Consider the following 26,712-nt stretch of genomic DNA (forward strand, 5'->3'; position numbering starts at 1 on the left):
GGTGTGTGGCTGATGGCAGAGTTCGGGCCAGGCCGGACCGGGTCAGTCCAGAGGGAGAAGCCGCTACTGCAGGGGACAGAGAGATTTTTCCGCTGCAAATCCTTGAGAAGGGAGGATGGAGGCGGCGGGACGACCCAGGGAAGCCGGCCCCGAACGCCAAGTGAGTGTGCGCCGTGCGCACGCGGGTAGCTGCCGACCGCAACGACATAAACTTGAAAGTGACCGCTGTCCCGGGGCTCCCTGCTCCCAAGGGACCCTGACAGCAGTCGCCTCCCCGGAAGGGTCCCCAGCAGGGAGAAGCCCCTGGCGAGGGGAGGGGTTTGGACCGCGGTGCGGGCATCCGCAGGCCGGCGCCCCCGCCCTCTCGCCCCAGCCTCCAGTGCTTTGGGGGCAGGTGAGTGCACTGGGGGCTCACACCAACGCGCCCCTCCAGCCTGGCCCGAATGCCCGCAGCCCAGTGGCAGGGGAGCCCGCGGACCCGTCGCGTTGCAGAGTAGTCCGGTCGGGCCTTTGGGGCGGGCCCGGATTCTGGACCAGGGCCAGTCTGTCCGAAACCCACCAGTGAGCTAGCGGGAGAGCGCGGCCGCCCCGCCCCGCCCCGCCCCCTCCCCGGAAGGCCCGGGTGCCCAGAGCTCCCCGTGGACTCCTACCCGGTGCAACATGGCCGCAACCTCGCCTCTGCGCGACTGCCAGGTACACGGAGGCTGCCCCCGACCAGGTCCCCCTCGGGCCCCGGGTCCTGGGGGTGGCCCGGTGCTGGCGGAATGACGGGAGACATGGCTCGGGCGCGGGGCGTGGGGTGAGCCCTGGGCGCATTGGCGCATCCGCGGCAACGCCTGGAAGGGACCCGAGGCCCTTCTTGTGGAGTCCCCACCGAGGGAAATAAGGGGCGCCTGTCAGGGTACTCGGGAGACCCCAAGACCTAAAAAACGTAGCTCACTGGGCATTGCTTGGGACACAGGGAAGCCCGCAAAGGTAAGGGGCTCCTTGGAACCGGCCCAGGACTGGGAGCCTGAGCCCATTTTGCAGATGAGGAAGGTGGAGGTCAGAGGGGCCAGGAGACTTGTGTGTGTTGAAGTTTGAAGGGCTCCTGGAAAGAAGGCACTGCTATTCCATTCTTGCCGTCTGTAGGCCTGGAAGGATGCGAGGCTCCCGCTCTCCACCACGAGCAACGAAGCCTGCAAGCTGTTTGATGCCACGCTGACCCAGGTGTGCCTGCCGAGAGAGGCCGCAGCCCCTTCTGTGGAGGTCTAGGGGAAGGGTTTTTAAATTGCGCCGTGACCTTAGCAATAGATGGCAGCACATCTGTGCACTTTGTACTGGAGGACGTGGGAGGGTGGGGACATATCTCTGCCCCCCCCACAGCGTCCTGAGAGGGCCTCTGCCCTCGCTCTCCTTCCCCAGGACTCTGAGTGGTGGGTGGACAGCGGTGGGTGCCGGGGGATGTTTTTTGAGGGTGCTGGCCTCACCGGGCCTCCCGTTGTGGCCTGCTGAGGGTCTGATGCCGGGCTCGGCTACTTAGGACGTGGGATCCTGTCGTGGGATGAATCTGTGAGTATACTGTCTTCACCTCGGCTGTGCCGAGACTTTCTGCCACATTACCAGTCATTTCTCTACCAATGAAGGGTCCTATAGTTTTAGAACTAGGAGAAGTCTCAGAAGTAAGATCCAACTAGCTTCTTTGACAGGTGGGGAAACTGAGGCTCAGAGAGTTGAACCCACTTGACTTGAAGGTTGTCCATGAATTAGAGGCAGAACCAGGGTGAACCTGGGCCTAACTACACTGATAGAAAACTAAAGCTGACCTTGGCATGGGCGGTGAGGCTCCTGCATACTGACTTCATCCACGTAACATGAGAACTCAGGGAGTTCTTAGAAGCCTATGGGCAGAACAAGAGAGGACTGATGGAATGCTGTGAGCTGCGCTATGGGTGCCCCTCGTGTTCCCAGCCTGCCCTGCCGAGGGACTCTGCTGTGGGCATCTGAGTTGTTTATTTTGTGTTTGACCTGGCTCACTTGCCCTTCCTGTATCTCGCTGACCTCTGTAGAGTACTCGATTTGTTTTTTGTCTGAGACGGAGTCTTGCCCTGTCACCCAGGCTGGAGTGCAATGGCATAGTCTTGACTCACTGCAAACTCCGCCTCTCGGGTTCAAGCGATTGCCCTGCCTCAGCCTCCCAAGTAGCTGGGATTACAGGCACGCACGATCACACCCGGCTAATTTTTTGTATCTTTAGTAGAGACGGGGTTTCACCATGTTGGTCAGGATGGTCACAAACTCCTGACCTTGTGATTCCCCTGCCTTGACCTCTCAAAGTGCTGGGATTACAGGCATGAGCCACTGTGCCCGGCCCCTAGTAATCAATTTGTTACACACCACATCCCCAATCAGTGGCAGCTCATCCTCCCAGCCTGGGTATATTTTGTCCCGTGTGTTGGTGTCTCTGTGCTGTCCTCTGTTAGAACTTGGATTCTTTAAATCTCTGTGCCAACCCTCCTGTATCTTGTCAAAATGCTTGTGTAGCTTATAGTCTCAGCTTTTTGGGAGGCTGAGGCAGGAGGATTGCTTGAGCCTGGGCGGTTGAGGCTGAAGTGAGCTGTGATTGTGCCACTGTACTCCAGCCTAGGCAACAGAGCGAACCCTGCCTTAAAAAAAAAATACATGTACTAATTCTGGGTAGATGTAGGTTAGACAGCTGAAAGGGCATATTTTAAAATCCAATGTGTGATTATAGGTCTAGGACTTTTTTTTAAAACAGGCATTTGAGTAAAGGACCAGGTACAAATACACCAAATTGTTAAAAATGATGATGTGCTGGGCGTGGTGACTCACGCCTGTAATCCCAGCACTTTGGGAGGCTGAGGCAGGTGGATCATCTGAGGTCAGGAGTTCGAGACCAGTTTGGCCAACATGGTGAAACCCCGTCTCTACTAAAAATACAAAAAAATTAGCTGGGCATGGTGGCGTGCGCTTGTAATCCCAGCTACTCGGGAGGCTGAGGCAGGGGAATTCCTGAACCAGGGAGGTGGAGGTTGCAGTGAGCTGAGATAGCGCCACTGCCTTCCAGCCTAGGTGACAGGGCAAGACTCCATCTCAAAAAAAAAAAAAAAAAAATTAGCCGGGCGCAGTGGTGCACACCTGTAATCCCAGCTACTAAGGAGACCAAGGCAGGAGAATTGCTTGAACCCTGGAGGCAGAGGTGGCAGTGAGCCAAGATCGTGCCATTGCACTCCAGCCTGGGTGACAGGGCGAGATTCTGTCTCAATTAAAAAAAAAAAATGATAAAATGAGATTTGGGTAAGTTTTATTTTTCAGCTTTTGTGTCTTTCTAACTCTCTAAAATGAATGTTTTCTGTGAATATTTTTAAAACGAATGAATAAGAAGCAGGAATATTCCTATCGTGACCGACTTCAAGGCTCCTCTTAGGGCAGAAGAAGCTGATGTGTAGCAGGTCACCGGTCAGGAGGAACCTGCCTTTTCTTTCTTTCTTTTCTTCTTTTTTGAGACGGAGTCTCACTCTGTTGCCCAGGCTGGAGTGCAGTGGTGCCTGGGTTCACGCCATTCTCCTGCCTCAGCCTCCCGAGTAGCTGGGATTACAGGCGCCCACCACCACACCCGGCTGATTTTTTGTATCTTTAGTAGAGACGGGGTTTCACCGTGTTAGCCAGGATGGTCTCGATCTCCTGACCTCATGATCCGCCCACCTCGGCCTCCCAAAGTGCTGGGATTACAGGCGTGAGCCACCACGCCTGGCCTTTTTTTTTTTTTTTTTCCTTTTCTTTTCTCTGTCACCCAGGCTGGGGTGCAGTGGCACGATCTCAGCTCACTGCAACCTCTACCTCCCAGGTTCAGGCGATTCTCCTGCCTCAGCCGCCCAAGTCTCAGCCGCCCAAGTTGCTGGGACTACAGACACGTGCCACCACGCCTGACTAATTTTTGTATTATTTGTAGAGACAGAGTTTCGCCATGTTGGCCAGGCTGGTCTCAAACTACCGCTCTCAAGTAATCCACCTGCCTCAGTCTTCCAAAGTGCTGGGATTACAGGCATGAGCCATTGCGCCCGGCCAGAACCTGCTTTTTTATTTTTCTTTTTTGGAAATGCAGCATCCCTGGCCCTAGAAAGTGTACCTCGGGTGATGTGTATTTCATTTCTTCATATGAAGAAAGTTATCAGCCAGGTTATGCCTTCTTTGGGTTAGAGTCCAGAAAATAGTCAGTGTTCTACAAAGAAAAACAAATCTGGATTTATTTTTATTTTTTGTTTTTTGAGACAGTCTCTCTCTGCCACCCAGGCTGGAGTGCAGTGGCGCAATCTTGGCTCATTGCAACCTCAGCCCCCGGGTTCAAGTGATTCTCCTGCCTCTGCCTACAAAGTGGCTGGGACTACAGGCATGCACCACCATGCCCCACTAATTTTTCTATTTTTAGTAGAGATGGGGTTTTACCATGTTGGTCAGGCTGGTCTCGAACTCCTGACCTCAGATGTTCTGCCCGCCTCGGCCTCCCAAAGTGTAAACCTGGATTTAGAGCCACCTTTGTTAGAATGATCCAAGGGCTCCATGAGGACTTGTTTTGCTTTTCCCATTTCAGTATGTAAAATGGACCAATGACAAGAGTCTCGGTGGCATCGAGGGCTGCCTGTCAAAGCTCAAAGCAGCAGATCCGACCTTCGGTGAGTAACACCTTCCCTGGGTGGAAGAGCCCCGCTTCACACATCCAGCCCCTCTCTCTTTCCTTTATCACAGGGACAGAGTTGGGATGGGGAAGGCAGGTTGGGTGGCAGCAACCAGGGTGGCATTTGCACAGAGGGAGAGAAGATGACAGCTGCCTTTGTGTTTGGAAAAACAGTCACTCCCATAAAGATGCCAGGTTCTAATAGAAGGCAATTTTCTCATCTTTTCTCTAATTACTATCAATTCGGGAATGAAGATGCTGATCTCATTTCTCAGATGAGGAAACTGAGGGTTGGCAAGAGTAAGACTGTACTTAAAGCCACCCAGCTGGTGGTTGACACCTGGGATTAGATAAAGCTTCCTGAATCCAAGGCCCAGACCCCTGGAACATGAGAGGTGGCTGCTGTAGCCTCCGTTGGGACCAGTGAGGCCTCATCCAGAGTGGCCAGGGTGAGGTGGTTACCGATGGGTGACAGAGGCCGGCATCCAGGCAAGCCATGTGTACAGCAGGCACGGGGAAGCCAGCACAGTGCATTGCAGGTGGGTGGTCCCAGGGCGTGGCAAGGTTCTGGGCCTGGGAGAAGGTCTGATGAGGGGACAGGGCTCTTGTCAGGGTGGCAGGGACCCCCTTGTCCCCCTGCTGCAGCCTAGTCAGACTTAAGGCAGGGCACTTGTGCTGCCCTGGAGAAGACAAACAAGGAAATAACTAGGGGAGAACGGGGGAGCCAAACCCAGTCATGGGGAGCCAGGAGCCAGGGATGGGCTCGGACTCTCTGAGCAGACCTTGAGCCCTGATCAGGGGGCTTCGACCACCTGAATCATCAGCTGGGCTGGGCTGGGCTCAACCATCGGAATCACCAGCTGTTTTCCAGGGGCCACATGGGTGGTCCTAGCACTATGGTTGGGTCCTGGGTCCCAGGCCTGAGCCAGTGACCAAGTTCCAAATGCCAGTGGACACCCTGGCTCTCCCAGAGTGGGGCCTGGGGGCCTGCACTCCTTGCCAGCAAGGCTGCTGCGAGGGCCACAAGGCACACACCCCCACCCTAACTTCTAGCATGTGTGAGCAGCACAGATGGGATCATGACTTCTGTGCTCTGGGGCCTCCTTGGTCCAGCCCCTCGTGAGCAGCATCCACTGATGCCTCCCGGGAGCCGTGTGCTGGCTGTGGCAATAGTGTCAGCTGATGAGCCTGCAGGCAGCCGCTAAGTGGCTCATCCATTGAAGGGGGAAGGTGCTTTAGACACTGGCACTCAGCAGAATGCCCTCACTAGAAAAATGTTCAAGGGTGCCTTTAGGCTTGCCGTTCGCTCCATGCTTGACAAGCGCCGAGGCTGAGTTCCAGACAGTTGGCAGGGCCACAGTGCCCAGCCTACTGCTGCCTGGCTGGCCCCTCCTGGGACGTGGGGTATCTCTGTGACATGTGGAGTCTGGGCTGGAATGGGCTGAGCTGGACCATCTGAACCATTCTCTAACCTCCCACCAGCGATGGGCCACGCCATCTCTACTGGCCTTGTGCTGATTGGAACTGGAAGCTCCGTGAAGCTGGACAAAGAGCTGGACCTGGCTGTGAAGACAATGATGGAGATTTCAAGAACCCAGCCACTGACAAGGCGGGAGCAGCTGCATGTGTCTGCAGTAGAGACCTTTGCCAAGGGGTGAGGGGCCTCCCTGGGCTGGGAGCTGGCACCCTGAGGCTGAGCTGGGGGAGTGGCAGAGTATCCCTATCCCTATGCCCTTGGGAGGGGGGCGGGTTGGGAGAATGCTTCTCTCCCTGCCTCCTGAGATTCTCTGACGGAAAATCGCATCCTGTCTGCTTCCCTATCCTTGGTGGAGTGCTGAGTGAGGAAGCAGTTGGTGAAGATTCCCAACTTAGTGTCCAAAGTAACTTACTTTGTTTCATTAAGTAAATTGTATATTATTTTCCTTACAAAAATAATAGGGTCACACTACAGAAATTACTAGGTTAGGGAAGAGAGAAGAAAACATGCTTCTTCTAGTGAGAAATAAACAATCAAATCAAATCTTCACCCATAAGTTCCTTGCTCTCGCACTGACTTTCACATCATCCCCCCGTTGTTCCCACGCTGGTTCCCTCATTCTCCAGGACAGCCCCCATGTCTGCTCAGGCAGGCGAGATGCCCTGCAGAGTTAGGCGACCTTAGCCAATTGTGCAGGGGCTCAGGGATTCCGAACCCTGAGACTGGGGAGGTGCGGCGTGGTCTTCCTGGTAAGTCAGCCCAGGTGTGGGTTCCACCTCAGAGACTTCCTGTGGCTGTCTCACGGTCTCCACTGGGATTATCTTTGGCAATTTGTTAAACTAGTTTTTTTTTTTTTAATTGAACTAAAGAGTAAAAGTTCCCACTGGGTTTTCAGTTTGTTTTCTGATTCATAACCTAACATAGAAACTGATTTTTTTAAATTTATTTATTTAGAGTTTTGCTCTTGTCGCCCAGGCTGGAATGCAGTGGTGCAATCTCGGCTCACTGCCTCCACCTCACGGGTTCAAGCGATTCTCCTGCCTCAGCCTCGCGGGTAGCTGGGATTACAGGCACATATCACCACACCCTGTTCATTTTTGTATTTTTAGTAGAGACGGGGTTTCACCATCTTGGCCAGGCTGGTCTTGAACTCCTGACCTCGTGATCCACCTGCCTTGGTCTCCCAAAGTGCTGGGATTACAGGCATAAGCCACCGCGCCCGGTCAGAAACTGATTTTTAAAAAAACACATCCATGTAGACCATGACACTGGTGAGAAACAATGCCTCTTACGTTCCCTGTGTGGGTGGACTATGTGTTCAGCGTTGGTGAGAAATCTTTCTCGGTTTCCAGGAACTTTCCGAAAGCCTGTGAACTATGGGAACAGATTCTCCAGGACCACCCGACAGACATGTTGGCCCTGAAATTTTCCCATGATGCTTATTTTTACCTGGGCTATCAGGAACAGATGCGAGATTCTGTTGCTCGAATTTACCCCTTCTGGACACCTGACATCCCCCTAAGCAGGTATGTGCCAGCTGGAAATCCCATTATTTCTGTTTCTTAACTCTCTTCTGCCCTAAAAATATGGTGACTCTCTTGGCCCTGTCCTAAAAATAATGGGACCACCGTTGCTATTCTTCTAGTTCCTTAAAGTTCAAAGGCCTCATTTTCTTCACTTGATTTTCATTCCACCTGTGAATGAGGTAGTACCATTATGTATTAGTCAGCATGGGATTGTTTTTGCTGCAGTAACAAACATCCCCTGGTTCTTCTTCCCCAAAGCTTATTACAGCAAAGGTTTATTTTTCACTCATACTATGTGGCTACCTTAGGAGGGCTGAGGGCTCTGCCACCATGTCCTTGTCTCCATCTGGGATCCCAGCTGATGAAGCAACTGCCCTCTGGACACACCTGTCACTAAGAGGGAAAAGCAAGCTTTCCTTGGGGGGCTTACAATGGCAATTAAAGGTTTAGAATGAAAGGGATATCCTGCCACTCCCAAGTCATCGGCCAGAACTGATCACATGACCTCACCCACCCACAAGAGACCAGGAAGTACAGTTTTACCGTGTGCTTGGGAAGAGAAGAAGGCCCGGAATGTGCATGAACAGCCCCAGTGACCACCACACAGGATTGACTTCACTGCAGCTTCATTACAGAATAGTTGTGAGGTTCAGACAGGTTAATAAGCTGTATTATTTAGTCAGCACTCTCCAGAGAAGCCCAGAGAGCTCTGAGACAGAGAGAGAGATGGAGATTTATTTTAAGGAATTGGCTCATGTGAGTGTGAGGGCTGGCAAGTTCAAAATCTGTAGGACAGGGCAGCAAGCTGGAAATTGCTGCAGGAGTCAGCATTAGTCTTACATCTGGAGGCAGTCTGCAGGCAGAATTTCTTCTTCTAGGGGCCTCCGTCTTTCTCTTAAGGCCTTTAACTAATTGGATGAGGCCCACCCACATGGAGGGTAATCTGCTTTGCTCAAATCACATCTTCACAAGACTGGGCACAGTGGCTTATGCCTGTAATCCCAGCTGTTTGGGAAGCTGAGGCGGTAGGATTGCTTGAGCCCAGGAGTTCGAGATAAGCTTGGTCAACATGGCAAGACTCTGTCTCTACAAAAAGAAAAAATAAATTTAAAAAGTTAGCCAGGCATGGTGGCATGTGCCTGTCGTTCCGGCTACTCAGGAGGCTGTGGCGGGAGGTTCCCTTGAGCCCAGGAGTTTGAGGCTGCAGTGAGCTGGCGATCATGCCACTGCACTCAGCCTGAGCAGCAGAGCAAGACTCTGTATCGAAAAGAATATATATATATATATATAAATATATATATATATATAAAATACTTTTACAGCAACATCTAGACTGGTGTTTCACCAAACAACTGGGCACCATGGGCCAGCCAAATTGACACATAAAAAATTAACCGTCATGAGAACCTAATAGTACCTGACACACAGCAAGCATACAATAAATAGCTTAAGTGTTGAGGATTAAATGACCCCAGTAAACAATACATATATACACACACACACATACATTTTAAAGATAACTCTGGAAGCCAGTGCTTAAGAACATTGCTTCAATGAATAGCAAAAGCTAGAATCAGTCTTCTTGCAAAGTAATGAAGCTAACATCTTAGTCTCAAACAGAAGCCCTATTGCCCTATTTTGTTTTCACTTAACCCCAAGAAACCACAGGAAAGAAACCTGTTTCATGTGTGACCACCCTAGATATGTGGGTGCGCAGTTGCAGATGAGATTGGAAGTGTGGGCTGGGCGCAGTGGCTCACGCCTGTAATCCCAGCACTTTGGGAGGCCGAGGCGGGTGGATCACCTGAGGTCAGGAGTTTGAGGCCAGCCTGGCCAACATGGTGAAACCCCGTCTCTACTAAAAATACCAAAATTAGCTGGGTGTGGTGGCAGGTGCCTGTAATCCCAGCTACTCAGGACGCTGAGGAAGGAGAATTGCTTGAATTCAGGAGGCGGAGGTTGCAGTGAGCTGAGATTGTGCCACTGCACTCCAGCCTGGGCAACAGAGCGAGACTCTGTCTCAAAAAAAAAAAAAAAAAAAGAGAGAGAGAGAGAGATTGGAAGTGTGCAATTATTCAGCAGTGTCTTCCAGCCCATCCTGGGCTGGGCCTGGGCTGAGGCTGAGTTGGACAGACAGGTCCCAGCCTGTGGGAGCTCCGGGTCTGGGGAGGACCCGGCCATCCACTGAGTGCATTCCAGGCCAGGCAGGGGACTGTGTACAGCACTGCAGAAGTCAAGGAGGAGCTGTTGACAGCCCACAGGTCACGGAGGCTTCCCAGGGAGGTGCCCCTGGGTGGATGTCACCCTGCAGACAGGAAAGGGAGGACCCTTGTTACTCTCAGTGGAGACCCGTGTTGATTCTTAGAAGGTGGGATGCTAATTGAGGAGCAGGGCCGCTCTCCATGCTGGGCTTGGGGATGATTGTGCGGATGTAATGTTCACCTTGCCCCTCACCAGTGGGAAGCACGGAATTGCTGACAAGCACAGAGCTTGGCATGGAGTTGGAGGTTGTGTCAGTCTCCTGCGGTTGCTGTAGCGAAGGGCTGCAAACTGGGTGGTTTGGAGCAGCAGACAGGTACTCACAGCTTTGAGGACCAAAAGTCCCATCTAAGGTGTCATCAGGGCCAGTGCCCTCAAAGCCTCAGGGGTGGGTCCTTCCTGCCTCTTCCAATTTCTGGTGGTGCCCAGAGTTCCTTGAAGTCCCTTGGCTCGCAGCTGTGTCACTCTGCCTTGGTCTTTACCTGCCGCCTTCCCTCGGCATCTGTGTCTTCACACGGCCCTCTTGTAAGGACACCAGTCATTGTGTTAGGGCCCACCCTAATCCCGTATGACCCCCTCTAAACTTGATTACCTCTGCAAAGACCCTATTTCCAAAAAAGGTCACATTCCCAGTGCTGGCAGTGAAGACCTCAGAGTATCTTTGGGGGGACGCAGTTCAACCTGCTACCCATCCATCATTTTGTATTCTGAGATTATTTTTTCTGTTTTTAGCTATGTGAAAGGCATCTACTCTTTTGGCTTGATGGAAACCAACTTCTACGACCAGGCAGAAAAACTCGCCAAAGAGGTAAGTGGGTCCTTCCTAAGGTGCCTGACCCCTCAGGGAGTAGCTGTTGGGTGGACCAGGGCATATGAGGGGCACCATTCATGTGTGACCCCGGTGAACCCCATCCCTGGTCTCACTTCCTCAGAGAGATTGGGGAGCTTATGTTAGTGTGAGCAGCTGCGACCCACCAGGGGCTGTCATTCACCTGTGGCCCCCCAAAGTCCCCAGAGCCACGTTCCTTGGCTAACACTGGATCCACGTCTACAGATGAGGTTGATGGGGTACAGGGAGCCTGTGGTCAGCCCGCTCACTTAGGGTTGCACAGAGTGGCAGGTCTGGGCTCCCACCAGCTCTGCCTGGCTTCGGAGCCCACACTGCCCTGCTGGGACAGGACTTTGTAGGAGGAGAAGTGTAAATAAGCGTTGGCTCTTCCTTCCTGAACTTCGCATTTCTAAGCATCACCCACGGCACCAGAGGTTCAGGGAGCTGAGTGATGATCGCCAGTCATGATAATTGCTGGGTGCCCATGCGTACCTGGGCCCAGGGCTGGGTGGCAGGCTGCAGCTGTAAGGCATGGGGCACGGGTGGTCTCACGCTCTGGGGGTCCCTCTCCTCTACTCCTCTTCTTGCAGGAGTGGAAACTGAGGCCCATGGAGGGGCTGCCATGCACAAGGGAGTGACAGCTGCTCCTGTGCCCGGCTCTGTGCAGCACTTTATGTGTGTCTGCTGCATCCACACAGCTCTGCCCACGTGATGTTCAACTCCTTATTGCCCAGATGAGGGGCCCAAGGCTCAGAGGCCAAGGCTAGAGCCTGCCTAAGGCCACATGGCTCAGAGATGGCAGAGCCAGATTCCACCCAGGCCACCGGGCAACAGCTGTCCTTTCAGCTGCCTGCTCCAGGCCCCGCCTCCCAACATCCTGGCTGGGGTTCTTCCCCCAGTAATTGCCCTAGTCGGCCTGCAGCACCCTCTCCGGGAGACAGCATTGGGGCCCAAGGGTCCCTGCGCTCTCTGAAGACTGCTCTGATTAGAGAGTCCGAGACTTGAGGCTTGAGTGATGTGCTCTTTGCTTTAACTCTGAGTCAGGGCAGGTGGGGGACCCGAGTGGCTTTCTGACAGTCTTGGTTCCATGGCCTGGGTGACCAGACAGCACCATCCAGGGGTCAGCTGTGGGAAAGTCCCTTGGAGACCATGGCAGCTGGGCCCTCCTGTGGGTGGCATCCATCTGGGCACCTGAGAGCTCCTGGGACAGTTGGAGAAGCTCTGGACAAGGGTAGCTGTGGCAAACCAGATATGGCAAGTCCCCCCCAACCGAGGGTGGCCAAAAATACATGGAAGCCCACGCCTTGCAAGGAACAAGAAGTGGTGGACAGGGTCCCCTCCCTGCTCCGTTGCTCCCCTTTCGCCTCCTGTCCCTTGTCTTGCAGGCGCCAACTCTTTGTCTTCAACACCAGCACCCCACAGACAACTACTGGGCAGGAAAAGTGGGCTGTGATGGGGCCAGGGGTGGTAACTCATGGGTGCTGTGACTGCAGCCCCAGGCCCATGAGGGTAGGGAGCCAGGGCAGGAGCAGGCAGGCAGCAGGCACAGGCACAGCCACAGAGCTTGGGGACCTGGAGCTCCATCCAAGTGGCTCAATGGGTGGAGGCTTAGGGAGGAAGCGGCAAGCCAGGGTGCCAGGAGCAGAGCTGTAGAGGGGCAGGTGAGGACTGGATTCTGCTGGGCCTTGTAGCCTGGGAATGCAGTTTGGACTCCTTCCCAGGGAGCCATGGGAGGGCTCCAAGAGAGGGAGGAAGCCAGTCAGCCCATCAGAGCTGGTGACAGCCACCACCCTTCACTCCCGCCATGCATGAAAGCAGCATGCTTAGCAGGGTCCCATCTCAGGGCCCCGTGCCCATCCTGCTTAGACTGTGCCCAAGTGTCCTGTACTCAGAGACGCTGCCCCAGGGGTGCCCACGGTCCCCTTCAGACACACTTTCTTTCCCTCTGTTCCCACATGGAGTGGGCTGGGCCCACGAAAGCTGAGTGGTGAGCAGAGAGGCAGGGCTTGCTGGGGCTGACCTCCTGCCAAAAGCCTCGCAGCAGGTGCTGGGCCAGGACAGAAGAGCTTGGGGCTTCTGGACCCCTATGAAAGGCGTGGGGAGACTGAGACAGTGGGGCTGGTGGGAACTCATGATTTGGCATGGGAGACCTGGGCACAGGCCAGGCAATGGGACTTCTGTGAGCCTCAGTTTACTGCTCCATTTTCTAAGCTCTGCCTGGGGCTGAGTAGATGCTTAGCAAACATGAGCTGAACACATAAATAGAAGAAAGAAACAGCTAGGAGGGGAGGATCATTCCATGAGTCCTGCCTGCCTCTCTGGTTGCTGTCGAGCTCACAGGTCATGGGAGCAGCTGTTGTCATGTTGTCATGATAACCTCAGAGCCAGCTGTTTCTGCACCCAGAAAGCCACGTGTCCTCACATATATGGTAGTGGGAAGAGGCAGCCACAGCCACTGGAGGACTTGACAGTTCACACCACATTCACATGGGCAGTAACCACTTCTCTAAGAGGAAGGCAGCATCCGTGGCCTTCCAGGCAGCAACTGAGGCCCAGAGAGGGCGGGTGTGTTTTGCAAGTGCCTCAGCTGTACGCAGAATGCTGTGGGCTTGGGTCTGAGCCCTGGCTTTGGAAAGATCCTGCTGCTGTCCAGCTGGGTGAAGTCGCGTAGCCTCCCTAAGACTCAGCTTCCTCATCTGTGAACCGGGCAGTGAGACCCATGAGCTGGTGTGCCCGGGCAGGCGGGAAGTGGTGCTAATTGTCAGTGTTTTGAGTCAGAGTCCCGTCCCCCCACTTGCTCCACCCCGTTCAGCCCAGGCCCCTCTTGCCCCTTAGAGACCTGTCATCGCCTGCCCCAGCAGCCTGACTGATCTGCTTTATCTGGAATCCTCTTCCCCGCACCCTGCGTAGGCTTTATCTATTAACCCGACAGACGCATGGTCGGTGCACACCGTCGCTCACATCCACGAGATGAAAGCGGAGATCAAGGATGGGTTGGAATTCATGCAGCACTCAGAGACCCTCTGGAAGGTATGATGCTTGTCAATGGGTCATCTCCCTGGGAAATGCAGCGCGTCCCCTTGAGTCAGGCCAAGGCTTTATGGACAAGAGTTACAGGGCGTGGCTTAATTCTCAGGGTTCCCTCTCCTCCTCCTCCTGCACCTGCCTCAGGTGTTTGGCTGCTGAGCAGAATGCAGTCAAGATTCCGGTCCCCACCCCAGGCCCATACCTTACCCTAGGGACTCCACTGAGGGTCCAGCCCAGACTTCTCTGCCCTCACAGGACCTGGTCAAGAGGAGCGAGCAGCCTCTTAGAAGCGCATGAGCTATACCATGACAGGGACCCTCTGTGGGATGTGGAAACCCAGAGGAGGCATTAAACTCAACTGGGCTTGGGGGGACAGTGGCTAGGGAAGGCATCCTGGAGGAGGCAACCTCTGAGTTGGCTACTGAAGGATAAGCAGGTGTATGCCACACAGAGAGGGAAGATGGAGGGCATCCCAGCCCGTCACCAGCTTGAGCAAGGCCTCCAAGGCCTATAGTGGCCTGTGAGGGAGAGGAGAGCTGCATACTTTGTTGTCCTAGAGCCCAGGTACAAGGCGGACATGGGCTGTGCAGGAGGCCTTGTCAGTCCCTGTTTCCAGGGGAGGTAAGATGGTGTCCAGGCAGAGGCGGAAACACCTGCAGAGGCCTCAGAGAAGGAAAGGCTAGCACCATGGTGGAGGTGGGCCCTCTGGACAGATGGGGCTGCATCAGGTAAGCCTATTGGGCTCAAGGGAGATGGGGCCTCCCCTGGGACAGGGACACAGGGTCGCTCACTCAGCGTTTACTGAATACCTGCTTTGTACTTGGGATCAGCAAGAAATCAGGGAAGGGTGTGCACTTGGCTCCCAAGCAGGGGCCGTGCAGTCTGAGCCGCGCTGTGGAGGATCCTCGGGCCTCCAGATTCGGCTCTGTCAAGGGGGCAGCTGTCAGGTTCCCTTCTCAGGGACGGTGAGGTTTGTTTGAGGTTTCTGAGTGCTGGGCACTGTCACTTGAGGATCATGAGTCCCGTCTCCCGAGCTTGGAAATACCCTAGCAGGGGCCACAGCTCTGAGCCCAGCACAGGTCCTACTTTAACACTGCTTCATGCTGAGGGCAGCCTAAGGTAGCCACCCACATACCACCCACTGCCCTGGCTCTCGGGGTTTTCCAGCACCTGTTGGAGTGTGGCCCTGGGCCTGTTGATCTCTGCAGGTTTTTGTTTTTGTTTTCGTTTTTTTTTTTTTTTTGAGACAAGCTCTCTCTGTCACCCAAGCTGGAGTGCAATGGCACAATCAGGGCTCACCACAGCGTCGACCTCCTGGGCTCAAGTGATCCTTCCACCTCGGCCTCCCAAATAGCTGGGACTACTGGCGCGTGCCACCACACCTGGCTAATTTAAAATTTTTTTTTTTTTTTAGAGAGACAGCGTCTCTTCCCTATGTTGCCCAGGTGGGTCTTGGACTCTTGGGCTCAATTGATCTTTCTGCCTCAGCCTCCCAAAGTACTGGGATTACAGGCATGAGCCACCGTGCCCGGCTGATCCTTGCAGTTTTATCCAAGTGCCCTGAGCTGTTTGGGCATCCATGGGCCTCGCACCTCCCTGTGGAGTGGCTCTGTTAATCCTTTTCTCAACTTCACATGTGAGGAAGGCAAAGCTGGAGTTGCTGAAGTAACTTCCTCTGCACCGGTCCTGGGGCTGCTGCTCCCCAGCTCAGGCGAGTAGGTTGGGAACCTCCCCTAGCCTCAGTTTCCTCCTGGTAAATGCAGCATAATTTCTTCACCGCCCTTTGGAGTGGAAGAAGATTATGTGGCCTGGAGACACCTAGTGCAGAATATTGTTTCCTGCACTCAAAGATGATGGTTTCTGTGGCTGGGCGCGGTGGCTCACGCCTGTAATCCCAGCACTTTGGGAGGCTGAGGCGGGCGGATCACCTGAGGTCAGAAGTTCGAGACCACCCTGGCCAACATGGTGAAACCCTGTCTCTACCAAAGATACAAAAATTAGCCGGGTGTGGTGGTGCACACTTGTAATCCCAGCTACTCAGGAGACTGAGGCAGGAGAATCGCTTGAACCCAGGAGGCAGAGGTTGCAGTGAGCCAAGATCATGTCACTACACTCCAGCCTGAGCAACAGAGCCAGACTCAGTCTCAAAAAAAAAAAAAAAAAAATGATGGTTTCTGCATTAGCACAAAACAACATTTGTTTTTTTCCCATAGGCCTTCAGACTTTTCATAAATTCTCGTTTTTTTTTTCTCCAGGACTCTGATATGTTGGCTTGTCATAACTATTGGCACTGGGCTTTATATCTGATTGAGAAGGTAAGGTGACCATCTGTTTGCACTGTCTTATCCTGTAAAGATGTCTAGAGGGAGAAAGATTTTTCTAGCTTTTGCTATGTATTCACATCCATTGGAGCCCTGATGCAATGGAGCATTAACATTTCCAAAGAGCATTCCAGGCTTCAACCTTTTTAGGGATGTTTTTCACTGTGGAGGCCTGGAAATCGCATCTGTGGTATATAACTTGTAGATACCAGTCAGAGCGAGTGCCTGTGGCTGGAGTGGAGAGCCAAGCCCCAACCCCGCAGGGTGTACCTGCCTGGGCCATGAGATCTTCCAACAGGAGCCAGGCTATGGGGCAGCTGCTTGGGACACCCTTGACCCCAGTGATTCCGCCACAGGGTTCCATGTTCAAGACTGTCACTTGCAGTGCTCCTTATCATGCACAAAAGCTAGCAGCTCCCTGAGTGTCCATAAAGTGAGAAATGCTGAGAACATGAGGGCCCTGTCATGACATGAGAATGTGATGATACAGTGTCTGGAAGACAGCACGGAACCCAGCTGAATATACAGGAGAGGAAACATGCAGAAAAGAAAAAAGCGGCTGGGCACAGTGGCTCATGCCTGTAATCCCAGCACTTTGAGAGGCCAAGGCAGGCAAATCACTTGAGGTCAAGAGTTTGAGAGCAGCCTGGGCAACATGGTAAAACCCCATCTCTACTAAAAATACAAAAATTAGCCGGGCATGGTGGCGCCTCCCTGTAGTCCTGAGGCTGAGGCATGAGAATCGCTTGAACCTGGGATGCGGAGGTTACAGTGAGCCGAGATTGTGTCACTGTACTCCAGCCTGGGTGACAGAGTGAGACCCCATCTCAAAAAAAAAAAAAAAAAAAGGCTAAAAAGCTTGCAGCAGTTAGTATGAGCAATACCTATATTAACTTTCAACTAGGACAGAGAATGCTTCCACAGCAACTGTTTCTTCCGTAGTGGTGGCACAGGTGCTGCTGTCCTTTCTACACTGGGGAACCAAAGGCCCGGTTGGAAGCGGGTTCACCTTCTCCCATCCCTAATGCTACCAGGACACCGTCCGTCCCCCTCTGAGAGGAGGTGGAGGCCGGAGACCATGTGCTCAGGGGGCTTTGGCCTGGCTGTTCTCAGTTCATGTCCCAGCATTACACTTTGCCTTCTCCCGAGTTTAATAAGGAGAACTTTATTCTTCCAGGGCGAATATGAGGCCGCACTGACCATCTACGATACCCACGTAAGTTGCATTCACACCGTGTTTGGTTTGTTGCAGCATTTTGCCTTTGAGTCTCAAAGAGACCAGATTTTTGAGTTTATCAGGATTGTCCCAGCCAGAAAAACAGCTGGAGCAAGAACACATTTCTTGTGTAAGGCCTCATGGGGTTAATTTTGCCAAGAGCAATGTTGTAACCCTGTCTATGATGGGGACAGTGGTTGGCTCTGCTCACCCCGAGGGTGCTGACAGATATACACATCTAAGGGCCTCGCCTCTGCAATTGTAGACTCTCCTCCAGCCCTTTCAGATCACTTTTCTTTGGTAAGACAACTGGTCTACCCATAGGAATTTTTTTTTTTTTTTTTTTTTTTTTTGAGACAGAGTTTTGCTCTTGTTGCCCAGGCTGGAGTGCAATGGTGCGATTGGCTGGAATTTTTTTTCTTTGCTGTGATAAAATAAAAATAACATAAAATTACGTGTACAAGGCCGGGTGTGGTGGCTCACACCTGTAATCCCAGTAATTTGGGAGTCCGAGGCGGGTGGATCATTTGAGGTCAGGAGTTCAAGACCAGCCTGACCAACATGGCGAAACCCTGTCTCTACTAAAAATACAAAAAAATTAGCTAGGCGTGGTGGTGGGCACCTGTAATCCCAGCTACTCGGGACGCTGAGGCACGAGAATTGCTTGAACCCAGGAGGCAGAGGTTACAGTGAGCTGAGATCACGCTACTGCACTCCAGCCTGGGTGACAGAGCGAGACCTTGTCTCAAAAAAAAAAAAAAAAAAAAAAGTGTATAGCTCTGTGGCATTAAGTGCATTCACATTGTGCAACCATCACCACCCTCCATTTTCAGAACATTCTTCATTTACCCAAACTGAAACCCTATACCCATTAAACACTAACTCCCCATTCCTCCTCCCCGGGCCCAGGCATTCTTTTGAGAGGGGGGAAAAAAAAGCCTGAAGCCTGACTCACAGCTCCCAAGGACCCCAGCGATGGCTTCATCAGAAAAGCCTGGGACCACAGAAATGCTTGTGATATGGGGATCTAAACATCAGAGAAAAACACACAGTAAATTTCCCTTGAAGTAATCCTTTCTACACGGTCAGGAAGCTGTAGTAAGAAATGAAGGGTGGGCCCGGCGTGGTGGCTCACACATGTAATCCCAGCACTTTGGGATGCTGAGACAGGTAGATCACCGGAGGTCAGGAGTTCGATACCAGCCTGGCCAACATGGTGAAATCCCGTCTCTACTAAAAATACAAAAACTAGCTGCGTGTGGTGGTGGGCGCCTGTAATCCCAGCTACTTAGGAGGCTGAGGCAGGAGAATTGCTTGAACCCAGGAGGTGGAGGTTGCAGTTAGCCAAGATTGTGCCATTTGTACTCCAGCCTGGGCGACAGAGGGAGACTCCATCTCAAAAAAAAAAAAAAAAAGAAAGAAAGAAATGAAGGGTGACATACACCATGAGCTGGAGGTGGCCTCTCAGCAAAGCTGAGTCTAGAAACGTGATGGGGCAGACAGCCCTCCCACCAGTGTGGTCTGAGGCCCAGGGCTGGGAGGTGGCAGGTTCTTTGGGCCTGGCCCGGGCCCTGGGTATGCAATGCAGTGGGCTCTTTCTTCAGGTCCGCCTGGTGACCCCTCTAGTGCTTGGAGCAGTCTACACCCCAGGCAAGGGTGACGGGCCTGTCAGTTGAGGTGATGGGGACAGTGGCAGAGGGCTTGCTTTATGCAGGGCCCACCCCGCCTGGACAGGCTGACCCTGGCTGTGCCTGCAGCCCCCTCATCTGGCCCGCCCGCTGAGCCCGCCTTGGCCGCCCTGTCTTCCAGATCCTTCCCAGCCTGCAGGCCAACGGTGCAATGCTGGACGTGGTGGACAGCTGCTCCATGCTCTACCGCCTGCAGATGGAAGGTAGCCATCCCCGCAGCCCCACTGGCTTCTGCCTCTTCCTCCCACATCATGAGGAGAGGGTGCTGTGGTCTAGGCCCAGGGCTGGGCAAGAGCTCGTGGGTGAGCCACTCCAGACCCCTCTGCAGGCCTGGCCACTGCCTTGGGTACCGTTCTGCAGCTGCCTCCCAGCTGGCCCAAAGCTGGAGGGGGTGCCCAGGCCGCACTGCTCTTTCTTCCAGTTCCCACCGCTCCTCGATGTGGACGTCTCCAGCTCTGCACCCAGGGCGGCACCTGCTGTGCTGTTCCCATGGCCGGCCTGCCTGCCAAGCCTTCGGGGCACTGGTAGCACCTGGCCACCTGTCTTGATGCCACCTCCTTTCCTAAAACATGAGAGAGTTTCTCAACTCCCTGGGATTGTAGACAGGTTTCTCAACCTTGTCATGCTCTGCAGGTAGCCTGGAGGGACCAACCGCAGCTCTGGGGGCTCTTGAGGGCTCTAGCCAACCACTGGGGTGCCAGATGGTTCTCCCCTTGCCTCAGGCTCAGCAGAGTCATCCTGGAACCACAGAGGCCTGGGCTGGGCCCTGGGTCAGCAGTACAATGAGGGCTGCAGGCCTGGGCTGAGCAATTCAGGGACCTGAGGGCGGGCATGACAGGCTGTTTCTAGAGATTCAGAAGGCTTCCTAATGGAGGTGAAACGTGAGCTACAGAAGCATATGTGGGGCTTGCTGGGCAGAGACAAGGGAAAGAGTTACTCTCAGAGAAAGCAGACCATCCAAAGCTACCGGGACATAGAAGCCAGCAGCCTGCTGCAGGACAAGGGGCTGGAGGGCAGGCTTGATGTGGTCAGATGGGGCAACAGCAGGCTGAGGGGCGCAGGAGCCAGGGAGCCCACCTGTGGGAAGGGCAGGCTGAGGCTGGAGACCCAGAGAAAAGTGGGGAGGCTGGGGGATCCTTAGGGAGGTCGGGGGATCCATGGGGAAGCCAAGGGTTGTGTGGGAAGGCCGGGGGATCCAAGAGGCCTGGGGTTTGTCAAAGCGGCCAGAGGCTTTGTTTAATAACCTTTGACACTTTTTAAAATGTGCTTCCTACTTACGTGTCTATGGCCTCTATAACTAAACAGTCCTAACAGAGGCCTAAGCACAAGGCCAGACGCTGCCCGTGGCCCTGCCCACCTCCCCGGCCTCTCACCTGGGACAGGGTCATCAACGCCTCCAAGGGAGGCGCTGTGAGGGAGGCCTTTGCACAGGACACGCCCCAGAGCCTCACTCCAGGCCGTGGGTCTCCTCCCCACGTCCTCAGGAGTGTCTGTGGGCCAGCGGTGGCAGGATGTCCTGCCTGTGACCCGGAAGCACAGCCGAGACCACACCCTGCTGTTCAATGACGCACACTTCCTGATGGCATCCCTGGGTGCACACGACCCCCAGACCACACAGGAGCTGCTGACCACCCTGCGGGATGCCAGCGAGTATGCACAGGGACCTTCTCGGGGTGGGGGTCCTCGCCCTGCTGAGAGGGTGAGGGGGTGCTAGGGCCATGCCGAGACCTGTTCAGTGCCTGCCCCGCCTGTGAGTGCAGCAGGGGGGATGCCCATGGAGGCAGCTCCCAGGTGTGCACCCCTATAGATGTGCGTCCCCTGGTGCAGACCCCTGAGGTGTGTGCACCCACAGCTGTACAACTGGTTGCCCCAAGACACAGAGCTGCCTCCATCCCCAGGGCGGGTTTAGATCCTCAGGGTCATAGGGCTGCCTCCCGTGGAGAGGACACAGTGAAGCCCTGAAACCAGAGATACCTGCTGCTTACAGGCCCGGAGGTCCTGGACGAGGTGCTTCTGTGCTCTGAACCTCAGTTTCCCCATCTAAATCAGGGATGGTGCTTGGCAAGAGCTGGTGAGGGCTGACTTGGAGGACCTGGGCTGCCCTGCCCATTCCCTTCTGGGGGTGATGATTGCCTTGACTTGCAGTGCCAGGCCTTTGCCTGTGTTGTCATCAATCCTGACAGTTCTGTTAGATTGGCACTGTTATGCCTGCTTTACAGATGAGCAAACTGAGGCTGGAAGGTGGGGGACCAGGTAGCTGGAAATGGGCGAACTCCAACCCAGGTCTGAGCTCAGTGCCCTGTCCTGTCCCCTCGATGGGCTGCCCCGCCTGTCACCTCACCTCATCAGTGTGGCATGTATCAGGCACTGGGCCAGGGACACCTCGCTGAGGAAGAAATGGCCCTGCCCTTCCTGGATGTTCTGTGATGGGCAGGCAGCTGAGGGCACTGTCTTGGGTTCGCAGATCCCCAGGGGAGAACTGCCAGCACCTCCTGGCCCGAGACGTGGGGCTGCCCCTGTGCCAGGCCCTGGTGGAGGCTGAGGACGGGAACCCTGACCGCGTCCTGGAGCTGCTCCTGCCCATCCGCTACCGGATCGTCCAGCTCGGTGGGAGCAATGCCCAGGTAAGCCAATGGCCGCCAGCTGGGGCGCCTAGGGCCTGGGCCAGGGAGTCTGGGCGCCGTGCAGCCCCCAAGTTTCTCCCGTGGTGTTGGTGCCAACAATGTGAATGTGAACGTGTCTCTCACGCTCCCGCCCTGTAAGTTCGTCATTGAGGGTGTGGCATCAACACCACTGTCTCCCTGGAAAGCAGGCAGCCCGCGGTGGGCGGGGACTCGCCTCCCCCATCCTGAGGTACAGGAGCCTCACATGCCCGATTGACATTTCAGAGAGACGTCTTCAACCAGCTGCTGATTCACGCGGCCTTAAACTGCACCTCCAGCGTCCATAAGAACGTGGCCCGGTGAGCTCCTGGCCCCTGCCCAGCACTCCCGACTTTCACCGGCTCTCCCTGCAGACCTCAGGAGTGCCTGGAAGCCCCACCACCCTTGGCCCGAGATGCTCCTGCTCCTGAGGCTGTGAGGTCGCGAGGCTGTGGGGAATTTGGTTCTCCTTTGTTAGCAGGCTCAATTTGACCAAGTGGAGCCAGCCCTACCCCAGGCCCAACCTCCCACCCTCCCCAGCCCACTCCCTTTTAGCCATGCTAAGCTACCTGCTCTTTCAGGTAAATACGTCCTGCTCTTTCAGGCTCCTGGGCGTTTGCACGCTTGGAACACCCTTTCTCCTTTTGCACCTGGCTGACACCTAATGCTCAGTTAGACCTCAGCTCATTTCACCTGCCTGCCTGTGCTGGGTACCGAGAGGGAGCAGTGAGCAGGCACACTAGTCACTGGCTACCAGGAGCCCATCTGTAGTCAGGGGAGCGACAGGGAGCCATCAGTCCCACAGACACATAAACTCGCACTGAGGGAGCAGCAGCTGAGGGCAGACCCGAAAGCACAGTGGGTTTAGCCAGGCCAGGCATGGGGCTGGTAGGAGGGTGGTGGGGCTGGAGGGTGAGTGTTAGGAGGGTGGCGTGGCTGGAGGGTGAGTGTTAGGAGGGTGGCATGGCTGGAGGGTGTGTCAGGAGGGTGGCATGGCTGGAGAGTGAGTGTGTCAGGAGGGTGACTTGGCTGGAGGGTGTTAGGAGGGTGGTGTGGCTGGAGGGTGAGTGTTAGGGTGGTGTGGCTGGAGGGTGAGTGTGTTAGGGCAGCGTGGCTGGAGGGTGTTAGGAGGGTGGCGTAGCTGGAGGGTGTTAGGAGGGCGGCGTGACTGGCGGTTGAGTGTTAGGAGTGTGGCGTGGCTGGAGGGTGAGTGTTAGGAGTGTGGCATGGCTGTAGGGTGAGTGTGTTAGGAGGGTGGCATGGCTGTAGGGTGAGTGTGTTAGGAGGGTGGCGTGGCTGGAGGGTGAGTGTTAGGAGGGTGGCGTGGCTGGCAAGTGAGTGTCAGGAGGGTGGCATAGCTGGCAGATGAGAGTGCTGGGGGAACTCCAAAGAGCCCCCACCATTGCCAGCAGCTTTGGTGCTTCCATGGCCCAACTTGCCTCCCTCCACTCAGGCTGTGAGCTCTTGGCAGCAGCTGCGGAGCCCGTATGCCTGAGCGGCGAGTTTGACACCTCTCCTTGCCCAGGTCCCCCGCGACCCTCAGACATAAGTGAAAGGAAGAATAGAGGAGTCATGGGGTGCCTGGTGGGGAAGGTGTGCTGTGAGAGCAGGTGGCAGCCCGGGGCCACAGGAGGCCCTTGGCTGGTGACAAGCCCAGTGATTTAGGCGCAGGTGCACCAGCGCAGCTCCCTCCAGGCAGGGTTACCCAAACTGAGCTGTACAGGTTCTGTGGTACTCATGAAACAGGTCTGGCTGGCAGCACTGGAACCGCCTAGAACTGTAAAATGTCTTGGACGCATGCTCCCCGCTTTGCCCTTCCATGGCCGTAGACAAAACCATGCATGTTTCTTTAGTGGTCAAGCCCCCTGGGGAGCTCAGGCTGTGGTGTGGGTGGGAGTTGGTGCCTCTGGCAGCAGCGGTGGGGAAAGTGGCTGTGTGGACAGGAGGGCTGAGGGTGGAGCTGGGGTGACATCTGTGGGGCAGTGCGGCGGTGCTGATGTGGCCTTCTGCGGGGCCCAGTCGGGGAGGGCAGGGGGAGAGCAGGCTGCACAGGGAGCCGACCACAGTAGGAGGCATGGGGGGTGCCTTCTCTCCAAGTCCTGTCCTGCTACCAGGCAGCATCCATGGGGCCATCAGCACAGCTTACCAGCCCCCAAGGTGGGAAACCTTCCACCCCCAGCCATGGTGCCCCCACAATAAGTGCCCGGCCCCAGCCCCTTCACACCACCCACGCCCTCCAGAACCACTGCTGTCAGGTGTTTGGGGGCTGTCTTAGTCAGTTTGGGTTGTTATTTTAAAAGTGCCACAGACAGGCCGGGCACGGTGGCTCACGCCTGTAATCCCAACACTTTAGGAGGCAAAGGCGGGTGGATCACCTGAGGTCAGGAGTTCAAGACCAGCCTGGCTAATGTGGTGAAACTCTGCCTCTACTAAAAATACAAAAAATTAGCCGAGCGTGGTGGTGGGTACCTGTAATCCCGGCTAGTCGGGAGCCTGAGGCAGGAGAATCGCTTGAACCTGGGAGGTGGAAGATGCAGTGAGCCGAGATCGCGTCATTGCACTCCAGCCTGAGTGACCGAGGGAGATTCTATCTCAAAAAATAAAAAAAGTGCCACAGACTGGGCGGCTTGCACAGTAGGCATGCACTGTCTCACGGTTCTGGAGCCTGGAATGGCCAGGAACAAGGCCTGGCTGGGTTCAATTTCTGCAGAGGCCTCTCTTCCTGGCTTCTGGACAGCCTCTTTCTTGCTGTGTCCTCACATGACCTTTCCTTTGAGTGCTAGTTCTTTCATGTCTCTTCTTTCTTTTTAAATTTTTTTATATTTTTAGAGGCAAGGTCTCACTCGGTCACCCAGGTTGGAATGCAGTGGTGTGATCCTGGGCTCAAGGAATCTTCCTGCCTTATCCTCCCATAGTGCAGGGATTACAGGGGTGAGCCACCACACCTGTCTCTTCTTATAAGGGCACTAATCCCATTCACAAGGGCCCCACCCTCATGACTTAATCACCTCCAAGAGGCCCTGTTCCTAACACCATCACCTTGGGCATTTGGGCTTCAACACATACATTTAGCCTGGACACAGACATTCAGTCCACAGCAGGGTCTTTATCTCAAACCGTACCTGGGTCTTCTCTCTTCAAACCTGGGTTTTCCCCACTGGCACCTGTTGTGCCCCATCTTGGGTGTGGCTTCCTGCACTGGAGGTCTGTGCCCTCCCATCCTCACCTCTCCCCAAACTGAGGCCAGGCCTCCTGCCCCTGGGCCTTGGCCCTTGCTGTTCCCTCAGTGCCGCAGTCTAGCCTGCCTGTGTTCTGCCTTGGGACCAAGGGACCACCAGGCCCCACATCCGTCTAGAAGGTTCTGTAACAGGACCTCTGTGTCTGTTTCCGCAGGAGCCTTCTGATGGAGCGTGATGCCTTGAAGCCCAACTCGCCCCTGACCGAGCGGCTCATCCGCAAGGCGGCTACCGTCCACCTCCTGCAGTGAGCCAGCCTGGCCGCCTCCACCCTGCAGAACCTCAGTGGTGGCCTCACTGCGTCCAGTCAGCTGCTCCACCAGGTTAGGGTCAGGAGACGGCCAGAGCCTGTTTGTTAGGGCCGTTGGAGGGTGATCTTCAGTATTACACGAAGTGGATCATGGGTTAATTTTAAATGTGATTCTGAATCTCCTTTCAGTCCTCGAGAAGGGCCAATGAGCATTTTTCAGCAGTCACAGCCAGTGTGAGTGCTGCTCTTTCCACCTGCCTTGCAAATTCTGTTTCCCAGGGGAATGTGTCTACTGCCTGGTGGTTCAAAGGTTGGAAGGCAGGGCAGAGGTGGGGGCTGATTCTGCTGGGACAGGTCTTCCAGAGGCAGCCTCCCCCCACTGCCTGTCCCCGTCCCCACCAGGCTGCCCTTGGGATGGACTTTTTCATTCTTTTCTTTATATTCTAGACAGGCTCTGTCGTCTCATTGTGTTGCTGTCCCATTTTTCAGGGGAGGGTACCGGGGTAGGGGACTGGCCAGCCCAGGGTCAGACTACGAGAGGCCCCCACCTGCTGCCTTTGGACTCAGTCCCCTGCTGCTGCATCCACCACCCTCCTTACAGATCAACGCGCACATGGGGTTCTGCTGTCTCTGGGGCAAGTCTTGGAGCCCCCTGGGGGGCTCTGTTGGTGCTGATTTGGACCCGTTTCTCTTTTTAAACTGCACATCATAACAGGGCTTCATGTTGAGCATGATTTTAATCATAAATGCACTTCTGAGGTGCAAGGATTGAGCTCAGAGCTGCTCTGTTGTGGCAAAACCCAAAGTGCTGTGATGTGTGGCTGTGACAAGCCTGGAGCGGGTCCTGTGAGTGCCGCCTCTGTCTCCTGCTTCCCCACTGAACGCCTCCTGAATGTGCCGCTGACTCAGCTGTGCTGCTTTCAGCCTTCCTGTAAGGGCGGTCCCAGTGCACAGATGTTTTTCAAGTTCCTCAGTTTGTACTGAAATTAGGGATTCATCAGGGCAGGAAGCAGGCAGGCCTCCTAGAAGGGAGAGGAGGCCTCCAAATCTATTGAGTCCCCACAGTTTGCTCAAGCCCAGGCAAATTTCTGTGATTAAAATGAATTAATAAGTTCCTCCAAGTCTTTGAGCATCTATGGTGCAGGCCCGGGGCTGGGTCCTGGGGAGATGGCTTCTCCTTGAACTTAAGGTAGGTGGGACAGGTCAGGCGCAGTGGCTCACGCCTGTAATCCCACCACTTTGGGAGGCCGAGGTGGGTGGATCCCCTGATGTCAGGAGTTCGAGATCAGCCTGGCCAACATGGTGAAACCCTGTCTCTACTAAAAATACAAAAATTAGCTGAGCATGGTGGTGCACGTCTGTAATCCTAGCTACTTGGGAGGCTGAGGTAGGAGAATCGCTTGAACCTGGGAGGCAGCGATTGCAGTGAGCCAAGATCGTGCCATTGCACTGCAGTCTGGGCAACAGAGCGAGACTCCCATCTCAAGGGAAAAAAAAAAAAAAGTAGGTGGGGCATCTAGTCAAGAAAATGAGAGGTCGGGCACAGTGGCTCACGCCTGTAATCCC

The 26,712-nt window shown here is 54.7% G+C and overlaps 1 protein-coding gene and 1 long non-coding RNA gene across 2 annotated transcripts; both read left to right on the plus strand.

Moving 5' to 3' along the window:
- Positions 1 to 171: 171 nt before the first annotated feature.
- On the plus strand, positions 172 to 26,267 carry TTC38 (tetratricopeptide repeat domain 38). The gene is made up of 14 exons (XM_054469460.2): positions 172 to 693; positions 1,132 to 1,209; positions 4,592 to 4,673; positions 6,158 to 6,329; positions 7,505 to 7,678; positions 10,670 to 10,745; positions 13,677 to 13,796; positions 16,049 to 16,108; positions 17,292 to 17,330; positions 19,140 to 19,221; positions 20,503 to 20,668; positions 21,483 to 21,642; positions 21,907 to 21,980; positions 25,054 to 26,267. Exons 1-14 carry the CDS (start codon positions 661 to 663, stop codon positions 25,145 to 25,147), a joined length of 1,410 nt encoding a protein of 469 aa, XP_054325435.1. The 5' UTR covers positions 172 to 660; the 3' UTR covers positions 25,148 to 26,267.
- On the plus strand, positions 13,803 to 16,042 carry LOC134739250 (uncharacterized). The gene is made up of 3 exons (XR_010125862.1): positions 13,803 to 14,521; positions 15,208 to 15,238; positions 15,435 to 16,042. It is a non-coding gene; the product is annotated as an uncharacterized LOC134739250 (long non-coding RNA).
- Positions 26,268 to 26,712: the final 445 nt, after the last annotated feature.

The sequence above is a fragment of the Pongo pygmaeus genome, chromosome 23 (assembly GCF_028885625.2).
Source record: "Pongo pygmaeus isolate AG05252 chromosome 23, NHGRI_mPonPyg2-v2.0_pri, whole genome shotgun sequence".
NCBI lineage: Eukaryota > Metazoa > Chordata > Mammalia > Primates > Hominidae > Pongo > Pongo pygmaeus.